Consider the following 25,809-nt stretch of genomic DNA (forward strand, 5'->3'; position numbering starts at 1 on the left):
ATTTTCTTCATTTAAGTACAGTGTGACCGGCGCAATCGACTCTGTTGAACACGGGCACTGGCTAAAGTAAGTTGGACTCTTTGCTATACACAGGTGATCTTTTTACAAGTGTGTGCTACATGTCAATTTACACCATGTCAATCTCGCTTAACTTATCAAATGCGTTTTATCGCTGCAACAATTTGAAAACGTTTTAAATAGTGAAGCTTTTTTCCGATTCAAAACCGTGTTCTATGGAGGAACTCTCATAAACATACACTTTTCCATATATATTGTTTAATCAACAACGTATGAACTTCATTTAACCATCACAAGGTTCGTCATTCAAATTTAAAAGAATAAGGCGGACAAAGAAAACAACTCAGACAACATGCTGTACATGCAGATATTTATGGTTTCAATGCTATGTAGCTTATAAGATGTTTCTTCAATTATTATTTTGTGAAGGGCGACAGTTATCAAGCATATAAAGCATCATTATCAGCCCACAATATGGGTTACCATAAACAATTTATAGCTTAATTGAAAATGTAGGCTTCCTATCATAATATAATATGTTACATTACTCTAGCAAGATATATATATATATATATATATATATATATATATATATATATATATATTAGACATATAATAGTAAGATTTAACTTTGAAGTCAACCATTTATACAAACAATACTTCATTATTTGCACATCTTGTAACCATGTTTACTATCTGAACACACACATACACACGCATACCTACATACATGCATACATACATACATACATACATACACGCATCCGTGATATCATTCTGTTGACCCTGAGAAATATATGAAAATATATATTTATGTATATGGAAAATAAATCAAAAGAAACTTTCCAAATAATGGTTCTTCATTTTTTAACATTTGAATTTAGTTGATTATTTAACTAAATCACAACAAATATATTTGCATATCAACAAAGTTTTCGTAACCTGAATGCATCGGGTATCCACGGAGAGAGAAAGAGAAAGGAGGAGTTCGCGAGTTTGTTTCGAATTTAATTCACTCTAAAAAGCTGACAAAGATTTCCAAATTATTAATAACGGGGTATTTAATAAATACAAAAAGCGCACTCTTGTAGTGTTCCTTCCTCAGAAAAAGAACTTTTACCGTCACGTCCCCGTCGAATCCCCAACTTCATATTAAACTTGTTCTTTTCGTCAGCTCTAAACAAAATACAGATATAGTTATTTGTATGTAAAAGTGGGACAAAATTGATATAGCCACAGCTGCGATACCACTTTTATCGATGCATTGACTATTTCAGTATTGGAAGTGCTTTCTTTTTCCATTTAGGAAATATATCTGCTCTTATTACAAATTGTATGCAAACGTCCATGTCTATATTTAGGACTATCTCAATTTTCCTTTTTCTTTTGCTCCTTTCCTTTCTCCTTCCCTTCATTACCTTTTACTCCTTCATTATGAAAAGGTCTTAAAATAGGTCAAGACTGTAGCGTGTAAATTTATGCAATTAGTGAAGGGCTGTAATAAAAAAGATAAAACCAAATAAAAAAAGAAGTGTAAAAAAACGATCTTTATGCTAAAAGTATTAACTTTTTTATTATTAGTTTTCAACATGAATCGTGCAAATTGTCCTTGACTGGACTAATATAACCCGTTTCTATGCGATTTTCACTGTTACCCTATCTTATCACATACCTTTCAAGCTCTACGACAAACGGAATAAATACAAGTGTATATTGTAAAACTCGTGATCAAGCAAAGCAGTCAAATTATTTAAGTAGTGATTTTAACTCTCATCACAATGATAATCATTTTTTTTTGAAACGATGGAGAAATCGGAGATAGAAGAGTATGGACTGCAACCATGGGAGCTTTTGGAGAATATTGACGTTATAATATGGATAATGACTATTATGGTATACGTGTAAGATATTAGTCTAAATGCCTATTGTAGCATATGCCCAGCTAACTGTATCTCACGAAATGATACATGATGTTAAGGGTACAGGTCGATAGTGAGAGAATAACTTGGGCAACTTATATTGAAGCGACTACTTTGTAAACATGAGTTTGATTTTTCGTACGATATTGGCGATATTGATTATCTAATGTGCAGTTTATACAAAGGTTAATTACACCGACATGCAATAGTCGCCCGAAGAAATACTTAGATCAACTCCTTTAAAGAATCCTATGGATGATGAAAGTCCTTATATAATGTGAAAAATACTCATGAATTGTTGTACATAACAAAATTTGACTACCGTAAATTATCTATTATGCTACATATCGCTCTATAATATGTAAAATTTCCCTTTAATTATCAAATGACCCTTACCTCGGTTAAAACTCTGAGAACGTTTCAACCTGTGAAACGTTGTACCTGCCAAAATCCTGTTTAATTCAGAAACTCTCATAAATGTATAATTGGTCGCTGTATCGTGTTTAATGATCGTAGAAACTTCTTTGAAACATTACAAAGTTTAAATTCGGCTTACCTTTTCAGAGTATCCTTGATAAGATAGAGCTGGTCAAGAGCTCTTTCTAATAAATTGTAAATAGGACAGGTAACAAGATCTGGTCTACTGGAAATATTTGCATCATATCCGTACACAGGTTCGACACATGCATTTGTGTGTAATAATGGCATATTAACAGAAGAATTCAGGTTATGTTTTGAATATAAAAAATTAAGTTTTGTCAGAAATCTAGGACTATTATTTAAAATTATCTTTTGTGATTTACATCGGTTTATCTCATGACCATATGTATTATTTACACACACACTTCATAAACTGTGCATGTCTCGTAATCGATTAATTGAGTAAATCTATTTCATTTTTTTTTTTTTTTTTTTGTAAAATATACTCTTAGCCGTTTATAACAAAGTCATCAGAAGGTCAACGTCACGCAAATCGCTCTCTACCGAGCTTTGTGGATAGGAATCACAATTGACTTAACTGTTACTTCAGTCGAAACACATTTATAGAATCTGAAGCAGTAGTCATAATAAACTTGTCATGACTACTGTTGAAACAAATTGCCACTGAATCGCAAGGAATACCCTCTGTGATGATTCTAATGGGAGTTCCGTCTGAGGTAAGCTGGTGGATGTTTTTAGACTTCCGTCCCACCACATACACGTTATCATCCCTGTCTGTAGCAATACCGAAGGCAGCCTTGAGACTGTCAGGACTGTATGTATACATTATCCTACCATCCATGTCAAAACAATACAGGGAATTGGCATTACACACAGTAACGTACACACGGGTACAGGATGAATTGAGAGCGATATAAGTAGCTGAATTACTACACTTACAGTCAAATGGATAACACATCTCCTTTCCTGTACTTTCGATCAGACTCCAGTAGCATTTACCTTTATCATTACAGAAACTAGAAACAGCTATTTTCCCATTTCCCGCTGAAGCGACACCATCACATGTGTATCTAGTGTTAACCTTCCTGGTGGGTTTGATGGCTTCGGTTGTTTTACACAGGAACTGAAGTGTATTTTGACATGGTAAAGAGACGGCCATCTCCTGATTATCCATAACACAGATGTCCCATGGCCCGTCTGTTAGTGTAACGCTGGCGATGTATTGGTACGAGGAATTCAAAAGAATAACTCTCTTATTATTATAATCTGCAAGCATCACCTGATCCCCTTCTAAATATGTGACCCCTGTAAACAATGGAGTCTCATCATCAGGCCCTTTTATCTTCACAGCATCCTCCATATCAATGTGACATTCCTTCAGTGGCTTTTTCACTCTTGATATAGGAATACGTTCACGTTCCTTTCTGTATATCACTCTCCCAATATCAAATCCCTGGGTCAAGATGCATTGAATTTGTGGATCAACTTCAAGATTTAATGTGACAGTACCCAGCGCTTCAAATTTTTCTTTAATCTGTTCGTAGTAGAACTTCACCTGCGATATCGTTCTGTCGGCCATAAGAAATATCTGAAAAAGATGAACTGACGTAATTTTTTTATTATTTTAATGTAGTTGATTATATGAAGAAATCACAACAAAATATATTAGTTCTATATCCCAAAACATGTAACCTAAATATATCATGCATCATTAAATCAATAAATCAATCGATCAATCAATCAATCGATCGATTGAGAGAAAGAGAGAGAGATAAAGATCTGCATCATTGCGAGATGAACAAACTTGTATTCCTTATAACTGAGTACCAAGGGTCTGAGTTCAGCATGCACTGGCCCTATCTCAAACGGAAGAAATGTTATGAGAGATATGCAGCACTATAAACGTGTGTGTTTGTGTGTGCGTGTATGTGATTTCCAGTCACATCGTTAAGATGTCTGCATTGTGGCAGTTTACAGTGATGTAAACACTAGAGGCATCACGCCGCAGACATAGAGCATGATGTCCGACGCAGACACATTATCCTGACATCAGGCCGACAAGTCCTAAAACTAACTTCTTAATACTGAACTCCTAGAAAGGCAGCTGGCAGTATCATTTTTATAAGTCTTTGGTATGACTCGGCCAGGGTTCGATCCACTTAGACCAACGAAGCGGTTGGACTACCAAAGTATGAAAGTACAGAAAATTCTGCATTGCGTGTAGGCGTAGGCAAAATACTGTACGTGATATTATATTTAAGTGCTTTGATAATAAAATGAAAGCCTGGCATTATTATCGAAGGTAAATATTTCCAATCAGTGAATATATTTCAAAGAAAGGAAAAGATGAATTAAAAGTCACCTGAACACTTAAATTCAAATGGAAACGATGAGATTTGTGTGATCAGATGTACTGGAATGTATGTTACCAATTGAAATTTATTTTGGGACATAAAATCTAGAATTTTGTAACATACACACAGACAAAGACAAACAGACACACGCACGCACACACACATATCCGAATTACATGAGCCATTATTTAAGTTCTCAATCTTGATTACACATTTTGAAATTGTACTGTAACTTTGAATATAAGTGCAATTACATCCTCCGTACTGCACTAAAAATGAAATAAGCATTAAATTCCAGAGTCTTTTTAATAATTGCAATTGAAGGACTTCATATATTTCCCACATCATGATTTCAAACATTCAACGACAGTAACAGAAACACATTTGCAGTTTTCAGCACGCTTCTCACTCGCTTCTTCAATCCGATGTATTTCATTTTGAATTTTCACATACAAATCCATTCCAATATAATGAGATTTTGTAGATTCAACAAAAAATACCAAAATCTTTTCATTCCAGACTAGATGGAATAGTTGTTGCAATGCGCACTCATTCACAATATGACTCCAAATTTCAATTTTAACTAGACGCCATTTTCCTTTGAAAGTTATGTGTAGCGCGCAACTGCGCATGTGTATTTAGTTTGGAATACGGCATACATTCAGTTACTTTGTTTCTTGTAGTGTATTTTGTTAATATAAATAAGCATTATGTGGAATAACAAAGTGAGCATATAATAAAATGGTTACTGCATTTGTATAGGAAAATATGAACTCGTTTTGTCGGAAGGATATACTGAACTCCCAATGTCGAGAAGTATTGCATCCGAAAAACTCGTTCATATTTTCCCATACAAATGCAGTAACCTATAATTCTTATATTAGCTTCCAACAGGAATCGAAACATTGTGACTGAACATATGTGAGCTGTTTTCTGTTTGATCTTCTGGGTCACTCATACCGTATCGCATACTTGTCATACTCAACAACGAACAGTACAAAATTTTAGGAGAAATCTCTTTGACCAAACAGAGCAAATAAATGTTTCATTAACGAGTTGATGTATCATCTCAATTATAGTGATTTTTGAAAACGACGGAGAAATCGGAGATTGACGAGTCTTGATTGTAAACATGGGAGCTCTTGGAGAACGTGGACCATATACGATGTATTTTTATTATTATATTCGGTGCATCAAATATTGGGTTATAATTCTGCTTATACGAAGCTGAAGAAAGAAAAAGTAAGAAAGTAATATATATATATATATATATATATATATATATATATATATATATATATATATATATATACATACATACATACATACATACATACATACATACATTAAAAATTACACGACATTTAAAGTGTTGGCATAAAGCAAATTGATATACCAATACTTTAGGTATATCAACCTGTGATCAGCCCATGGCGCAATCATACAAATGTATAAACTTTCTTTCAAATGCGGGCCTATAGATCAATCATGAATTTCTACTCATTCATTAATCATAAATGACATTTGAAAATAACAAAAAAAAAGTATTTTCTAAATGAAATTAAAATGGTTCACAATTTCATCGGAATATTGTTTTTCCATTCCCTCTCCCCTCTCCTGTGTAGGGGACCAAAAAAAGAGCAAAAATCTAGAATGTGAGAGAAAAACATATGGCGCTGGACGAATACATTAAAACTGAACATGTATCAAGTCACCTACAGTAATCTGGTTCGTCATAAAGATGTGTTCACGCTTTCCTTGATATATATCTACAGTGTTAATAACATTAATGATACATAGTTGCAATCGCACATCGACACTAGGCCTACATGTTAAACTTGTCAGTTACGAGCTTACAAGGCCCAGATATTCTAACGTATCTAATGCTTTGTTGTTGTTTGTTCTTAAACCAATTATAATGGTCTAAAACTCGATTATTAATTATTAAATATAAAAATGTCCAAATGGTCGCCTCGTCCCACCTTCTCTCTCCCTCTGTCTCTGTCTGTCTATCTGTGTGTGTGTCTCTCTCTCTCTCTGTTTCTCTCTCTCTCTGGGTTATCGCAGCTAGATACGGGCGAAAATTCATGAAAAAACAAGTGTTGGTGATTTTCGTTTGTGTAACACGATGATGACTCTGGCCCTATGAGTGATGGTAAAGCTTAGTCAAAATGTCCAAGGAAGAGAGAGAGAGAGAGAGAGAGAGAGAGAGAGAGAGAATTTTACAGTCTTTAGTAATGTTCAGTAAAGCAGTTTAATGACTGAGATGAACTGTCAATCTATTAAAATATTTTAATTACCTCGTGCTGGTTCATCATTTCGCTATGTTCCTATTCCACGCCAGTTTGCATACGCGAGTACGTGAATGCCTTACAGTTCAGGTTCAGTGTACAAGAAGCTAACCGTGTTTGTAGTGGACTACTTTCTTCATAAAAACCATATTTCATGTTCAAATCATGAGTGTGTCTTATACTGATTTAATCAATGTGAATAAAAATAGAAACTCAAAAATAAAACAATCAATTTATCAATTTGCATATGTGACTGTGAACAACAAGAACTATATTTTATGCGGACACACTCGCAGGGACGTGAGTAGTTTATTCACTCGGTCAATACACAGTTTCCAGGAGTATATCGTAACTCCATACAAAGTGCAAATATGTGTATTTGTATGTAATCTAAATAACATATATGTATAGTACGTACGCTGTATCAATGATATACCACTCGTTGTATAAATTGTTCAATAAACGGACACTCTGCAAGCCTCGTTTCCATTTAATGAAATATTTATACATCTCGTGGTATTTCACTGACAGCGTATATACTATACACGTATTCTCCCTTTCCCTCCATCTCTTTCTCTGTATATATATATATATATATATATATATATATATATATATATATATATATATATATATATATATATATATATTCTGCATTCAAACATAGGAAAAGTACTTTGCGAATTCTTTAATTAAGCATATTCTGTCATACGTCATACGTATATGATTAGTATAGGATCTCAAATAGGGATTTACTACTTAATATTGAATTAATTAAACAAGCTGAATAACTTCCAGTTTTACAAGTCTTGTCGAGCACAAATGGATATTATGCACCGAATTTCATAAACGCATTAAACAAATTAATGAAACAAGCACAATTGAATATTATGCAATGATTATCATAAGCGCAATCTCAAATTCGATTACCAATAGCGTTTACCAGTAGATACAAATTGCAATTCAAAAGACAAATATTCATCTAATCAGCAAAACATTCAATACATACTTTTTGTAACACTGGATCTCCACTGGAATTTCCTGTATGATGTTATTGTGTTCACTTGGTCAAGCCAACTAGAGTTGTTAATGAGCAATTTAAAATTGAATTTAGAAACAAGCTGAACCTTTTTCATCTTGTACGAATCTTGGTGAGTAAAAGTTGATGCTATAAAAATGTAATTCATTCAATATCAAATCATTTACATGTGAGAGTTTGCTTAGCCCATACCTTTCATTCTGAGTGGAAAGACTCTGGATAGAAAGAAGAACATATAATTTTCGGCATTTCATTTCATTCTAGCACAGACGCTACACCTTAAAATTCCTATGGATGAAATAAAATTGTCCCATACGCGAGTCTCCACAGTTGTGCACACAATTTGATGACCAATAGCACTTACAAGTATATATGTTTTTCTTCAAATTACAAATATCCCTCGAATCAATAGAAAATTAAATAGGGACTGCTTAAAAGTTTTCCGAAAAAAGAGGGTATAAAAACAGGCTGCGATGCCATGGCTTATATCAACAGTGATTCAACAGATTCCGTGGAAGGAACTCCATGAAGAAGAAAAAAACCTTGGAAGATTACCAACATTTAGTACCACAACTGTATCCGTTTAATTTGGGTCGACGTGTGGTGTGTGTCTTAGTGACTTGTTTTCTGGGATTTCGACTCTTTGCGATCAGTACTTTCCAATCCATTCAACATAAAAGTGGCACCTTTAAATGGTCACGAAATACTCATTTTGTTCAAAGCATTGCGTTTTCATTTGGATACTTCTCGACCTTTACGAGAAAAAAAGATTCGTCAACTTTTAGGTACCGAAGAAGTGTATGACGATGTGTGTGTAGCTTGTGACTTACACCCCCATTGGACAGATGTCCGTGACTGGAAAAAATGGGGTTTTGAGGCTTGGACCCAAGAAGTGGCCCAGTATGCTCGAGAGCTGTGATCCAACATTTCAACGTCCAAAGAAAAAAGTCACTTTTCAACCTGTGTTAGTGACAGTACCAGAAGAATCCGTCATGGACATTTCTAAAAAGACCCTTTCGGGAGGAAACTTGTGTAAACTTGTCAGAACATTACCCAAAACATGTTGTACAGAAACTGGTTTCTATTCGATTTTGATCGTTTTCACATGCCTTTTATCTTTGTACTTAAGCCTTTGGCTTTTATGTATTTTAGTCTTTCGTGTTCAGTTTTAAAACCTCAATAAACGTGTCCTGAAAAAAGTATATAAACTCTTGTCTTGTTTGTTTTCGTGTCACAAGTGATATTTATGACACTATGGCTACCTCTACTGTCTCAGCTCCCTCTTCCTCCACTGTCAAAGTCATCGACGAACACTTAGATCGTGCCAGTTGGGAGGCTTTTTATCTTCTCCATCTCTTTAACATGCTCATTGCGGGACCCAGCGGTTCAGGCGAAAACCGAATTCGTCAAACGTTTGATCGAACATAAACATCATTTGATCGATCGTCCACCTCAACGAATCGTGTGGTGTTACAAAGAGTGGCAATTGGCGTACAGCCTCTTGCGAGAAAGTCAAGGCTATTCCATCGTGTTTGTGGAAAGCATTCCTAAAGAAGACGACGGAATCGTGTCTGACCCTCGTCAAACCCATTTGGTTATTTTCGACGACATGTTAGGAGAAGACTGAGAAGAAATTAAACTGTGGTTTACGCGCAAAGGGCATCATCGTAATGCCAGTGTCGTTTGCATCACTAAACATTTGTTTCAACAATGTAAAGCCCATCGTACCATCAGTCTCAATGCTCATTACGTGGTTTGTTTAAAAGACCTCGCGAGAAATCGCAAGTGAAAGTCTTAGCCAAACAGTTAGAAAAGGCTTGGCTCACTCAGACGTACGACGATGCCACTCAAACTCCACACGCCTATTTACTCGTCGATTTGAAACTCACTACCCCCGATGATTTGCGATTACGTACCCATTTGTTTCACCACTGGTGTCAAGACGGAGGGCATGTCCTGTACACTACTCCGTCCTCGACTGAACTTCACTAAAAAATCTATAAAAACCTCAGACACTTTTCGTCTGTCTCACACAGCGTCAACATGACGTCCCTTCAGTCTCATCTTTCCGTTAAATTGATTCGTGCCTTGTATGGCATCAGTCGCGAGAAAAATCCACAAATACGTGCTAGTGTCTTAGAAGCCAGTCTCAAATAACACTTACGATGGTTTACGGTGACAGCACGTCAATTACTACAAGGCATCATTCAGATTCCTCATCAAACAAAACGCTTTTTTTATAGAAACAAAGTAGCCTTGCCCCAACTGGCCGATCCCCGCATCGATACTCAAACCAAACTCAAACTCAAACTCAAAACTCTAGGAGGGGTCATCCTTCGCTCCATCTTAAGATGGGATCCTAATGCTCCCAAAGTTCTCCCCAAGAAAAAGTCAAACGAAGCCCCAAGAAGAAAAAGAGCAACGGTGTCCAGACCAGGTCAAAACCCCAGAAAAAGAAAGCCCACAGAAAAAGAAACAGAGAAGTCCCCAGAAAAAGAAAAGCCCACAGAAAACTCGCAAGAGAGGCACTTCAGCCAGGACGCAACCTTACATTCGCAAACCACGACCTGCAAGGACGATGACCGCGTCTCCGGTAGCCTCAGGTTGATCCACCTCTCCGTTGATGACACCAAGAACTGAGAAGTACTTGGAGACGTTGATGACACTAAGAGCGTCTCCGTTGATGACACCAAGAACTTCTCCTCAAGGGGTGACACCCTTCTCCACTTCCTTAGTGCCAGTGGCCGCTGCTCACAAAGTACCTGCTCCCAAAATCAAAGTCCAAGAGAGATCGGGCATGTTACAGAGTTTACTGGATTTGTCCAAGCAAGAATTGGCACGATTTAGTCCGTTGCGAACCCCTAACCGACACGTGATGCTTGTCGTCAAGTTGATACGACGCAAAGACAATCAGTGGCGACGCGTTACAGTATAAAAATGACCTGAAACCAAGCAGGGGCATCAGTGTTTTTGTGCTCCTGAAGACCCAAAGATGTCACCCCCCAGAAAACATCCCTCTTCTAAAACCCAAGGAAAGAAAAGGACAGGACTGCCTCCTCGTTTAGTCAAACATGGTGACATGTTGTCTGTCCTGTCCAAAGCTTCTCCACCCCTGCGAATAAAACTCATTCAATCAGCCTCCAAAGATGTCATCGATACCGTGTGCGAATGTTGTTTGAACGTCTTGAAAGGCACAATCCCTTTCTCCAAACACCAGAAACAATGCTTAGACAAATATCGTCAGGTTCTTTGCCAAATGGTTCAAAAGCAAATTCCCATTCGTCATAAGAAGATGTTGGTGCAACGTGGAGAAATTTTTGCCACTCTTGTTAGGTCCATTACTGAAAGGAGTTTTTGGAACCATGTTGGGAGGCCTGGTGGGAGCAAAATAAAAAGGCTCTCTGGAGTCCCAAGATCTCAGAATTGACCCTTGACATCGAATGGAAGGACGAAAACTAGCTTTAGTGACTTACAAACGATGGATGGAATACCATCGTTGGCAAGAACAACGAACCCCGCATTTGCCTCCCAATCCCAATTTGAGCGAGATGTCCCAGTTACAACACGAATTGCAGTCGTTGATGGATCGCCACGATCTGTCCGAAACAGAAAAATCGCAAAAGTACAGTCAACTCTTGCAGCTACTGCAACTCCTTCACCAGAAAGCTTTAGACGAAACAGCTCTACCCACTCTTAAAGATTTTAAGACCTTGATGAAAAGTCCATCCCCCACACCATCAGTACCACCATCATTTCCAGGGATCGTGAGAGACGCTACCCCACGAAAGCCTGAAGAAGAAGACATACCAGAAGTTTTTCAAACGCCGTCAGCAGCTCCCATTTCTAGTAAGATTGCAACGTCCTTGTTAACCCCATCCCCCACACCCCAACGAGAAGAAATGAAAGTCTGGGTAAAAAAAATGATGTCCATTCCTCCTTCGACAGAAGTGAAAAAGAACGAAGGGAAACCAGAAGTGAAAAAAGAAAAGAAGGCCAAAGCCATTCCATTACTACCTCCACCACTACCTTCGACTTCTACTCTTGTAGCCCATCGGACACGTAAATCCGCTCCCAAACCACCCTTTCGTCCCGTCCAAAGTAGCATCACCGAAGAGTGGGTGACTTATTAACACGCACAAAAAATGGAGAAAGTGTTAGCCAACATTTACTACGATCCATCCCATCCTGCAGGTTACGGAGGAGTTCAGAAATTGTATCGTGCTGCCAAAACTCGACTGAAAAGTCTCCGTTTACCTCAGGTGCAACGATGGTTACAAGAACAAGCTTCCTACTCTTTACACAAACCCATTCGACGCAAGTTTTCCAGAAGTCGCACCCTAGTGGAAGGCATCGATCATCAATGGCAAGCCGATTTAGGTGATGTCTCTCATTTGGCCACCTACAAATATTTGTTTTGTGTCATCGACGTCTTTTGCAAATTTGCCTTGGTCGTGCCATTGACTTCCAAATCGAGCAGAGAGTTAGTGCGAACCCTGCAACGGGTGTTGAAACAAAGCGGTCGTCACCCTCTTCGATGGCAAACGGACAAAGGCACCGAATGTTTGAACCAAACTTTCCAAAAGAATTAAAGAAACGTGACATTCACTTTTTCACCACCGAGAATCCCGAAACCAAACCAGCTTCATGGAACGTTTTCAACTCACTTTGAAAGAACGCATGTGGACATGTTTTACTCATCACCACACACTCAAGTACATCATCTTACCGCACCTGGTGCAAGCGTACAACCAATCTTACCATCAAAGCATTGGACGTGTCTCGCAAGAGGTGACTCCCGACAACGAAGTGCTGGTTTCTGATCGCCTGTTTGGTACTTCCCCGATGGTGGCTGTCCCCAAGAAAGGTGAAGTCTTAGCCGTAGGAGATTGGGTGCGCATTGACAAAAACAAACGCACTTTCGACAAAGGCTACTTGCCTAACTGGACCACCGAATTGTTTCGTGTCACTGGACGAGTGCATGGCCGGCATCCTGCCGTCTATAAATTGGAAGACATGAACGGAGAAGTGCTCAAAGGAACGTTTCGCTTACCCGAGTTACAACGTGTCACCAAAAAAGAAGACGACGTGTACGACATCGAAAGCATTCTCGAACGCAGAACCCGTAAAGTGGGCAAACGATGTGTCAAAGAAGTCAAAGTACGTTGGAAAGGATATCCACCCAGTTTTGATCCTTGGATCGACGCTTCGCAAGTCATCAACTATAAAAAGAAGTGACCATCATGTCCTTTCACACAGACTCAGCTACCGCTACCATTATAGGGTCCAGTCCTTCACCCATTTCTTCTCTGCAAGATTTACAGAAACAACCCTTGTGGGTGTGGTGTTGAGTACGTGTGCCTAAAACACAAATCGTCCTTTTCTGCCAAATCTTTGTAGTGTATTGTGTCAGTGCCGCTTTCCATGTGATGGCCCATGCCAACGAATACATAACTATCATCCAAGAAGCCAGGCTCTACGTGCGTCATGTGGAAGTGTTACCTGAAGTGGGAAACGACATCAGTTACACTTTGAGCAGAACCACTGCCAAGTATCCCATACAAAGAGTGGAAGTGAAAACGTTCACTAATCCTACTGGACTACGATCCATGATCTCTTCCAAGGACAGTTACCCAAGCGATTAATCCTTGGCATCGTCAGCAATGCAGCCTTCAACGGAGACCACAACGAAAATCCTTTCCACTTTCAACATTACAACGTAGCCAAAATCGAAGTCAGTCGCGATGGCAAACCCTGTGTACCAGACCTTTCGAGCCTAAGTTTGGTGACAGAAATTATTTGAGATCATACTTGTCCCTGTACGAAGCCACCGGACAGTTAGGGACCAACACCAGTCACGGTATTTCGTACGAAGATTATGCAGGAGGCTAAGGACGTCGTTTAGAACTGTTGTATCGCTTACATTTGTAAACACTCACGAACGTTTGTGTGGATAATAGAGTATTGTGTTTTGTAAGCACTGACGTACGTTTGTGTGGATAGTAGATAATATGAGAAGAGAAAAGTAAGGGTGTTTTCCTTCACGTCCGTGCCTTTGATATAAAAGTAAATGATCGTCATTTGCACCATTCTACGGAATAAAGACAAGTAAGATGGCTTGCCACCATCTTGACAAAATGAAAAATTTGCAAGACGTGCTAGACAGTTTGAGGATGATAGAGCAAATGTTGCTCAACTTAAATGAAGATCACTATTCTTACAGTTCCCATCGAGTCAAGATGGAGATCAATAATCTAAGAAAGATGAAATAAGCGGTAAGTGAGCTGATTCAAGAAGAAAAGGAGGAAAATGAGGATGAAGAAGATAGAAGACAAATGAGGACATGGAATGAAAAAATAGAAAAAGAAGAATAAAATGAGAAGAGGAAGAAAGAGGAGGAGGAGAATAAGAAAAATGAGGAAGAAGAAAAAGGGAAGAAGAAGAGAAAAAGTGTAAGAGATAGAATAAGAAGTTGGTGGGGAAAAGAAGAAATTAGAAGAAACCTCAAAGGCCTTTTTCAGGGCCCCTTCCATGTCTCGAAAAGACATTGACTTTCATGCCTAACCTTTCTTAAATTTTTTTATAAATCTCCCCTGTTCCATTTTCCATTCCCATATTCATTTTTCCTTGAGGCTATAGAGACCCACCCATGTTCAATTCCCCTTAGAGTCCTATAGCCTCAAGGGAACCCTTGAGGCTATATTACGTATGAGTTTTTTATAAAAAGTAGAGCAACAGTGGGAAAAATTATGTTATTTGCCCCATGTTAAATTCCATTGAGGCTATATTACAAAACCCATTTTTTTCCATAGTACGTACCATTGAGGCTCAATCGTCCCCGTTCACCACTTACAGCAATTAGATAGACATTTATTCTGCCGTATCCAATTCTGCATTTGTGGTGAATGTCCGTGGTGGAGTCGACACACGATTTGGTGGAAACGTTGCCCACAGTCTCATAGAAATCAATGTATATGGCTTCTCAAATTTATCCAGCAGAACAGTGTGACATCACACAGAAATTTACTTCGGAGATCCAATGTTACAAAATGACGTTTCAGTGTCAAATTTGCTATTAATTTGGAAGAATGCTGTTCTTTGGATTTTAATTTGTGAAAAGAATTTATTTCCAAATGTTAGTGGTTATCGCATTGTGGAATATTGCTTGAACTCGAGTCTAAAGCTATTTTATTTTCAAACGCAAAAACAAAATGCCAAACATCAGTGTGTTCTTCTTTCTATAAAGACTCTTTGCCTTAAAATAAACATATGCTCAAATAATTAATGATTTAATATTGAATTTATGAAACTCATTGAATAATTTCAACCTCTTGCTCGCCAAGGATTGTTTCGTATATTCACTATTACATTATTACACGTTTGAGATCATCTATATATTTAAAAAGGTTGTAGTGGCGTCTTCCCTAAATAAATTTTCATTCGACACGTTTTCACCCAAATCATTGGTACTTTTCAGGTTTGATGCTCTGTCGTCTAGGTTACTACCAACATATGCTGAAGACAGGTAGAAATGGTCATGCAAACTTTCACGAAACTGTCGGCATATATAAACTGAAAACCAACAGTACAGAATTAGTTTCTCACTTGCCCGAACGCTTTCGACTCTAAACGAGTCTTTGTCATGGGTAAATTCAACTCAGAGACAAGACAATTAATAAATACAAAAAGCGTTGAAATGATAAATGTTAACATAACTATTTCTAATGGAATCAAAGCTTGAAGATGTCTTATGTTGCGGCTAGTTGTGTGTTTTTGTGTACGTAAGTAATTATCACAGAAATGTTGCACTACGGTTCTCTCTCTCTCTCTCTCTCTCTCTCTCTCTGACAATAAGTAGGCATGATTGCATTTGCTCTAACCATCGGGGGGTGATCGCAGATCCATGATACAGTGTCGAATCTACTCATGTAAAATATGGCCCCGTTCCCAATGTCTCTTCCACCCCATTATGAAGTTGAGTCTATGGTTCTGTGTCAAATTAAAGCAACACTGCGGAAAAATTTCACTGTAGTTTGTTTTCAGGTTGATGACCATAAATTTCAGTGCCTTTTCAGTTAGAAGTATTGACACGACTGGATTCTTTCCCAAAGAAAATAGCTAGATTCCGTTCTGTTTATAATATACCAAACAATGAAGGAGTCAGTCTTGATCTACACCATTAGCAGTTAGCAATGCGCATGTTTATACGGCATTTAAATCATTATGTCATACTTTTCGACATTTCAGATTTCAACAATAATGTTTAATTTATGATACTTCATACAGGGGAGCCTCATACGACGATTATTGATTAAAGGTCAGTTGGTGCTATATTTCCAAGCAAATGCCAACCGTTCCCAGACTGGATTTTTGCAAATTATGGATATTGATGGATTCATGCAAGTTGGAAGTTCATTTGCTCTATTTAATGCAGTTTTAAACATAATTTCCTTATTTTGTCATGATTGAATGAAACATCTAATTATACCAATTGACAAGTTCATTTTGTTCAACCTGAGTGAATCCCATAAAAAACCAATGTGACAACCTAACTATAATTTGATTGTCGTGGATCATAGTCTACAGTGGCTTATTTATAATGAAAGTTCTTTGCATTTTGCATATCTGTTGTCAGTAACTGAAAAATGAACATGTTAATTTTAAGACCTATACCGACACCCACCCAGTGGGTTTAAGGTCACTGTCTTGAACGGTATAGGAGTTACAAGGGCGACATGACGCTATTTCATCGCCATGTGTGGGAATAATAAATGATTTCTTACCTTTGTTAACACGTTTGATGCACTACTATTACAATAACAACATGCTGCTACTGATGACGACAACGATGACTTCAGAATTCATAAAAGAGGCCATACCATTTATACGATGTGACGAAAAATAATATTATTCACAACAAACAAAGGAAAGAACAAGCAGGAACAATAATTGATCCCATGAATTATTACATTTTCAAATTTAACATGGGAAAATTATCTTACTAAGTATCCAAACGCAACAATCCAGGCAATCTTGTCTGTATGAAATCCAGCATAAAATATCTAAATGTACCGCCCTTACCTAATATAACAGATGAAAATATCTGATAACACAGATAGTAGTAAGCTTGGTGAATCCAAGTATTTATTAGGAAGGGGATTCAGGTTTCAAACAAAATGTAAAACTGAAAACACGATGAACAGTTCCGCATTCAGAAAAAATCGTGCGCTCTGAACATGTATATCTTTCATCGATTTGCGCAGTTTTGTTCTTTTCTTGCGGCATAGCAACATATATAGGTCATTTAGTGCGGATGTAATTGTAGTGAAGTATCTTGAGGAAAATGTTAAACGCTTGCGTTACATTAATCAAAATTTGAGGGATCTATTCGCTCAACGAAAAATTGCTAAATGGTGTATAGTTAGCATGTATATGTTGATTGCCATATATCTGGTTCGGCTCAACTTTGTTTACATACATATTTGCATTTGTTCAGAACCTATCTGTGGATCAGACGTCCTAGTACCTATTGTTCCAATGCTTGTGAATGCAGCTAGTCGCAGAATAGAGGGGTGATGAAATTCGGGTTCCTGTGTTCGTATGCTAAAACGATATGTAGGCTAATAGCATTTCTTTTAAGTTCTTTTGTTTAAGTTTTGAGTTTAACCATCCACGAAGGCGGACAACACAAAGGTGGGATGTTGTAGCTTTGTGTGACTGATGCAATGCAAATGATGTAACGTTACAGAAGAAAATAATGTATAACAATTGAAGAATACTTTGTTTTAGCATTAATGAAACTGTTCTCATAGTAGCCGACCTGCAAATTCAACTTAAATATACTGCATGAATGCTCTAAATGGAACATACGAATGTAACAAGTTATAAAAACAATTGCTACGTGAGCTCTTCTGATTTGCAAAAACGGTATGTTATTCAGAAAATGAGTGAATTTTATTACCTCTAATTCATGATATTTCTTTAGGAAATAAAATCTGGTATTGTTCGAGATAGGACATCTCTTCAATGACCTTGAGAGGTTTAACTTCCAGTAGGAGACTTTAGCATTCTTTTTCAAGTCTAAAACTTGGTCGCAGTTTCTGTGATTAATGATACAGCAACTTGCACAGCAATATACAGCATACATAGGTATGTGGTGTTTGTGAATAATTTGTTGGGATACAAAAATATTGTCCATGGATTTTAGTTAAGCTGTATTATATATTTTAACGATCTTAAAATATTGACACCAAATTTAAATTATATTTTAAAATATTTTCAACAATACAAACATTAACCTATAACTGATATACCGGGTGTATATGTCAAAACGGTTCTAACTTTGATAACTTTCTTGGGATTGAAAGGAAAAAGCAGTATAATATCTGAAAGGATGCAACTCGAATTCAGTGGGATGGCAACGATCTCCTCACGATAGCGTAGAAGATACGGAGACGCCAATGACTCGTGACTTTATAAATTAAACCGCTGACATTTGGGCCGGATCATCATTGTTTGTTTCTTAAAGAAAACGTTGCAGCTTCTCAGTCGTTATTTTGAAAGGTACGCGTAAATATCTACTGGTATTATGGCACATCATTTTTTCTCACCAAATGGCAAATACAAAGAACGGATGTTCAGGATAACTGCTGGTCAATATTAGTGATGCTGCTACTACTAGAACCGATCACCGTTGATATATTCGTTGTCAAAATTATTTCATTTTTAAAAGTTTCTCATAACGTCATAGATCATTCTCTTATATTTTGATCACTGACTGAGTGAGTAATGTGTGAGTACAAGAAAATAAAGACATAAATCGTTGTGTATAGCTATACGAAATCAGTAACATATTTGTTATTTAACTCTATGTCACAGCTAATCACTACAAAGCTTGCTCACCACATACCTGAGTATCGCTTCCATGTTTCACGACCGCATCCAAGGTCACGTGTGAGTTTCGCACAGCATTTAGTAGGGCCTGGCATTCATGATTTTCCTCTTGTTTTCGAATTGCTTCTTGTTTGTACAGCTGATTTCCTTCCGACTTGACCTTGTTTTCTAAATCATCAAGAAGATTATTTAGATTTGTCCTGATCTCTTTAATCTTGTTTGTCATTTCTTGTAGTTGTGATTCTAGACTAATGACATACGAATCATTCTTTTTCTCGAAATTCATGAGGTGATCTTCAAGTTTTTTCATCTCTTCAATGACATTGAGAGGTTTAACTTCCAGTAGGAGACTGTTAGCAGCTTTTTTCAAGTCTAAAACTTGGTCGCAGTTTCTGTGATTAACGATACAGCAACTTGCACAGCAAGCAATTTTATCGTCTCTACAATAAAATTTCAAATCTTCTTCCTCGTGTTCTTGACAGCGAAAACCCTTGTGAAATCTGATTAAGTTCTTTGGGTTGTTTGATAGCTCTTCTATGGTTATGATGGAGTGGTCCTTTGACATCTTTTGTTTTTTGTGAACATTAAGACAGTTTTCACACATTGCCTCCTCACATACCACGCAAAATCCATTAGCTGTGACAGAGACGCCATCAGACACACAACAGTCGCAATTTCTATCCACTTCCTCTTTCTCTTTGTTTCCTATAGATTGTAAAATTGTATTGATTGGAAAGAGAGAAGCCCACAAATGTGAAGTTTTACCTTTTATTGGAACGGGAACCACAGTTCTGCATGTTGGACATTCAAATTCTTCCAGTTCCTTCACTTTTACAGCTTTGGATGAAATATAATTTTCCAGACAACCTTGACAAAACGTGTGTAGGCATGGCAGCTGTCTAGGTGTTTTAAATTTACCCAGACAGATTGGGCAATGGGGCTTCTCTCCATACTGACTATCGCCTGGATCTGTAGTAGCCATTTCCATAGTATTGATAAATTCCTGATATATATATATATAAGATTAAATCTCGTCAATCTTGAAGAATGATTGTGCAGATTCCTCTCGTGACAGTGATTGTGTTAAATCTTTCCCATAATTCAATGTGCTGTCCTTGTCGACTCTATCGCAATGCACAGAATATAAATAGAACAGCGATAGATATTCAGGTCATGTCTCCTAACGTCCTTGTATCGGTTCAACACAAATATAACTTCAACAGCATACAACACACAGGGGGTGTATTGACGGCAAATAATTTTGAAATCTTTTCAAATGTCAAATTACCCAGCACTTAGTTTAGTGACTTCATCACACATTGTCATTTTTCTTTGCAAGTAGTCATATACTCTATAAAAAGTCATTAAGACTATAACTAAGCTAATGAGTTCATGGGATGTAAAAATGGCTCAGTCGGAAATAATAATAATAATAATAATAATAATAGCAACAATAATGATAATATTAGCAATATCAACAAAAGCAACAACGGAAAACGAAAGTTCAGAATCAACAAATCTCTTGGTATTTGCCAAAGGATAGGGGACTATGTGTACATTCATAAAGATATTATCTCCTCTATCTTTATGACATACATAATACGCATATGTGAGATAGGTATGTAGCAATGCGTTTAAAATAATACCGTATCTAACAAAAAATTGTCTATCCATCCATCCATCCCTCAGTCCATCCATCCATCCATCCGTCTATCCATCCCATCCATCCATCCATCCATCAATCAGTGCATCCGTCCCATCCATTCTTCAATATATCTCTCTATGCATATATATATATATATATATATATATATATATATATATATATATATATATATATATACACCTGTCTGTCTGTCTTTTTATCTATTTATCTATCAGTAGATATGTGAATGATATCTTGTATAACCTTTGTCTTTAGTTTGTGTGCTTGTCTGTGTTTACGCGCATGCGTGTGTGTCTGTGTGTATGTATGAGAGAGATAGAGAGATAGCCAGAAGAAGAAAAAACCATATCTAAAAAAAAAGTATTCATCTGTCTATCAGTAGTTAATGATGGAAAGAAACGTTTGTGTAATGCTATCTTATATATCGTATAAAATTTATTTTTCTTTTTCTTGTTCTGAGAGAGAGATTTGGGAAGCGGCATACTTTATAAAAAGCTAAAATTCTCATTTTTAGTTCAAATTTTCGATTTATTTTTAAAGTAAAATTTGTTTTCTTTTCTTCCGCATATCTTTTGTAATGTGAAAATGTCTTGTATTTAAATTATTATTTAAATCACACCCAGGCTCGATTTTGGTTCGAGTTAAATTAGTGAAAGAAAGATATAAAGCTCCGAGACCTAAGTCAACAATGCCGACGGTTAAATGATTGAATATATAAAAAAGTGAAATTCACGAAAAACAATTTAATAGTAATTCAGTAGTCAAATGATTAAAATTGTCCAAGTACTCCCCTTTCGCTCGACCCTATGGATGCCTTTTTCATCATTTGATTAGTAGTGTGATATAGATTTCCACCTGACCTTGTATTCTACTCATCTATCTATTCTTTTCTCCTATTCCTTCCAATTCCTTCTCCTCTTCCTCCCAACTTTCTCCGAATTCCTCCTCCTCCTCCTCCTCGACTTCGCTATGCTCCTTTTCCTCCTCCTCGTCTTCGCTATACTCCTACGCCTCCTCCTTGACTTCTCTATACTCCTTTACCTCCTCCTTGACTTCTATATACTCCTTTTCCTCCTCCTCCACTTTCTCCTCCTGACTAATTCTCCTCCTCCACCACCTTCTCTTTACCTTCTCTCCACCGACTAGACTTTGTCGACTCCGACTGATCTGCTAGTCTCACTTCCGTCTCCCTCTCTTAGAGACTCAGGTCTGAGTTGAACCGAAGTTCTGCATCTAAAAATCTTCCTATGAAAACACAAGGACGGTACAATATTTTTCATTAGCCCTCTCATCTCACACTACACGCACCCTATCATCAGATAACGGCTATTAAATTTCTTCGGTCACGCATTCATTCACATCGAAATACTCATAACGTTCTTGTATGGTAAAACAAAGTCGTAATAAAAACACTGTATCAGTTACTTCTCATACATTGTTACAGTTTATTCGAGCCTAAAATTCTTTAAACGTTCTCTACTTTTGATGATATTTTAGAAGAAGCTTGCCGATTTCACTAAAGATTTCAAAAACATGGGGAATTCAAATTTCAAAAAACAAAGTATTCAGAAAAATTTTAGCCAAAATTCTTAAATTCGAGGACGAGAACCCAATTATTATGTTACGTGTTTAGGCTCGAATACACAGTAACAAAAGAAAGAGTGAAAACAACAAGCTTTGAAAAATTTAACACATAATTTATTTCCCTAAAAAGACACTATAAAATATGAAAAAATAAGAACTTAGGGTTTTAAGAATCAAATCCAAAAATAATCTAAGAATAATCCACGAATAAAATTTTAGAAGTCTTAATAATCAAATGTTCTAATGAATTCAAGTTCGAGTCCTGGCGAAGAATCCAGAATGGAAGGCGATGACGTATACTGTAGTCAGTATGGTGCTGTATCGTCTACAGTTCTTTTTTATTCCACAGTCAATAATATGCCTGTGTTTGAATTTCAGAATAAAATTTAAATAAATATCTTTGTCCAAATATTCTTTATAAGCACTCAAATATTTCCAGGACAAACAATTAATCTTTTAGAATCAAAATAATGCGAATAAAACGTAAAATCTAATTCCCAAACTCGTCACAAACACACACTTTCCAGTGCAAAGAAAACAGCCCCGACTGAGGCAATATCTCTATAAATAAAGATTATACAGTAACTTGAAGCGCAAAACAGATTCCCGGATGATGGTCAATTTTTTAGAATCATCAAGAGGCATTCACGCCTAAAAGTACGCAGTCCCAGTATGACCATGACAAAAACCAATCATCTTACTCAAAGAATAAGATAACAAATAGTTGTTTACTTGTCTCAGTGATTTCTGAATTAAGGTTGGGGACTAGGTCAATATAAGATACAAAGTTCTGTGTTTACTATTAACTCTAAGGTCAAACTTATTTCTGGAAAATATCAAATCCTCAGTAAACAAAATTACACTATTTTCACATACAATGAAATTAAGAAATAAAAAGATTTTAAAACTTAGAAACAATTAAATTAAATTAAATACAAATTAAATCAAATATACATAACAACATACATCAACAAATTGCTTAACATCAGTACATATTCCTATTCCCATTACACTAAACAATATCACAACAATCAGACACATTTCTTTATATTACAACTCATACAAAATACACAAATATTCAAATATCCGTGCTCTAATATATCCATAGAAACTAATCGTACACACCAACCATTTTCCAAATTCATAACTCAAGCATGTGTAAATTCTAACATAGCACATGAACAAATGCACCGTTTTACTACGAAGTAACCTAATAGCGAATTACAAAATTAATTCTGTATCACAAACTAACAATCTACATAATACTCTACATAATAATCAAGCCAATTTCTCAATTACGCATGTAAATGTGACACTACAAGGCAATTCTACATACTAAACAATCCGAGTAATTAAGCATACATACTACACATAATTACAATTACAATGTGTAATATTCTGCAAAAATCGAGCAAGTAGGTTACTGACCTTTCGAAGCTTTTCTTCCCTTATAATTTCTTTCTAAGTTTTACCGCCAAATTACGAGTGGCCATTTGCTGAGTAATATTCCCAGGAGAACTACTGACCTTTTGCTTCTGCGTTATGAAGTTGTAATTCGGATCTAAATTCTTATTAACCCTCTATCACAATTCCGATTGGATATCGCTGTGAACCGATCCAATCTATTTTAGCGGACAATGTCCCTCTCACTGTCTGTCCAAGTGTGGACTAATGAGAGCACGCCCCGTTCACCCCACGGGTTTTCTCTGATCTCTGAACAAATCTTAACATGTAGGTGTAATACGGCAAGCCTTTTTCCAGTTGGCACGATCTATCGCCTGTGTCGATTCAAGATTCCGCTTTATGGCCGATCATGGAGCATTGCATAAGAGATTAGCACTAGCATGCGGAAGTCTTCAGACATCAAACACATGGCCGCGGTACTATTTCAAAACAGGTAGATTATAGTTTATACATGACTTTATAGCTGGGGCTTAGCAACGTGACAGTATTAATTAATATTCACAAATCTCTCTTACTTAGGCATCAAAACCTATTTATTTCTGTAGCAAATGCCGCAAAACATCGGTATATGATAATGCTCCATTTTGAAAGTTTTGTTGATTTTTCAGTTATTACGGAATTTCAGTTGCGTAAACTTATATCCCAGGCAAGCAAAAATGTATAGTGATAACAGGTTCCACAACTCAAGATCAATCTCTGTGATGTCATTTTGGGTGTTGCCTGTTGCATTTTTTGAAGGAGTCTACTGTTTTATATCATGCAAACTTTTTGTTCCTTGTTCTTGTTTGATCATGTATGTAAATAAATATATATGAGTATGCGTGTGTGTAAGAGAGAGAGAGAGAGAGTAACCAGCATTTTCGAATGAAAGATAACAAAACAATATTTTGCATTCATTTTAACTTAGCGATTGTCAGTATCAATTTCTTTCAGGTTAGACTGCGATTGTAGCTAGTTATTTAATTTGGGACACTTCTGTTGTTTTCTCTTTGAGTTGGTTTATCCATATAGGTCCACCGTCGCCGGTGTATCCATTTTTAAACCAAAGGAAAAGAGTGGTATATCAATGAGACAACGTAAATCCTCTACAAAATTTTTATTTATACTAAATTTTAATACACATACTTGCATTTACAGTATTTTCAACGGAGATATGACTATCTAGAAGCAACTGTTTATTCACGGAGTTTGAGAACTTACATCCCTGCCATGTGTGTCCGCTTCAAAATGAAGTTCTGTACCTTTTCACGCTATTCAAAATCCTCGTTCGAAATAGATACGTTTTTTCTTTTCGTTTCTCCATCTATTTTCAATCATATTGATTGAATGAATATGAGACACACTTATGGGAACTCCGAGTGGCCGAGTGGTCTAAAGTGCTCACCGTTCCGGGTTACTGCCATCTCACCTCTGTCTGCATGGATTCTAAGGTGGATACGTGATAAAGCTTGTTAGTAGCTTCTTGGGTCGGTGGTCCTTACCGGAGTTTTCCTGGGTTCTTTCTCCACCAGTTATGCTGTCCGCCATGTATAGCCTATCTTGTGCTGAAAATGGCGTTAAACCCTACAGCAACAACAACAACAACACATTTATGATTTAAATATGAAAGAGGGCTTACATTAAGAAAGTAGAGCACTATAAACACGGTAGGGTGCGCTTGATGAACACTGAAAGTGCAGCCATTCACTCGGGAGGGACATCACCACGCAATATAAACGCTTTTATGTATTTACAGTTGATTTACATCCTTAGGATGCTTTAATTACCATGGATACCGACCACAATATTGTTTTTATCCTCCAGCTCTGTCTTTCCACTTTGTGTTAGTCTTATGACGTACGTTCGTATTTTTTTAAAAGGATTTTCGCCTATATTTTGCTACGATAGTCCACAGAGAGAGAGAGAGGGGGGGAGAGAGAGAGATACTGTGGTAAATGTGATATGCTAACAGAGTAAACAACAGTGAGGGAGAGAAAGGGTGGCAGGTGTGGGAGACTTAAGGTCAATTTTTTTGTGTCAATTCCAATGTTTCTATGTTCATTAACTGGTCTCTGCCTGACCAGAGAGAGAGAGAGAGAGAGACAGAGAGAGAGAGAGAGAGAGAGAGAGAGAGTACGGCATGTCTGTGCCACATAACCAGTAA

General features: G+C 36.9%; 1 protein-coding gene across 1 annotated transcript; it reads right to left on the minus strand.

Annotated features, from left to right (window-relative positions):
• Positions 1-374: 374 nt before the first annotated feature.
• On the minus strand, positions 375-20,069 carry LOC149789986 (E3 ubiquitin-protein ligase TRIM45-like). Its single transcript, XM_089972063.1, has 2 exons — positions 18,969-20,069; positions 375-3,966 (listed from the first exon to the last, which is right to left on the minus strand). Exons 1-2 carry the CDS (start codon positions 19,938-19,940, stop codon positions 2,959-2,961), a joined length of 1,980 nt encoding a protein of 659 aa, XP_089828189.1. The 5' UTR covers positions 19,941-20,069; the 3' UTR covers positions 375-2,958.
• Positions 20,070-25,809: the final 5,740 nt, after the last annotated feature.

Source organism: Sinohyriopsis cumingii, chromosome 10 (assembly GCF_028554795.1).
Source record: "Sinohyriopsis cumingii isolate HCF-2022 chromosome 10, ASM2855479v2, whole genome shotgun sequence".
Classification (NCBI taxonomy): domain Eukaryota; kingdom Metazoa; phylum Mollusca; class Bivalvia; order Unionida; family Unionidae; genus Sinohyriopsis; species Sinohyriopsis cumingii.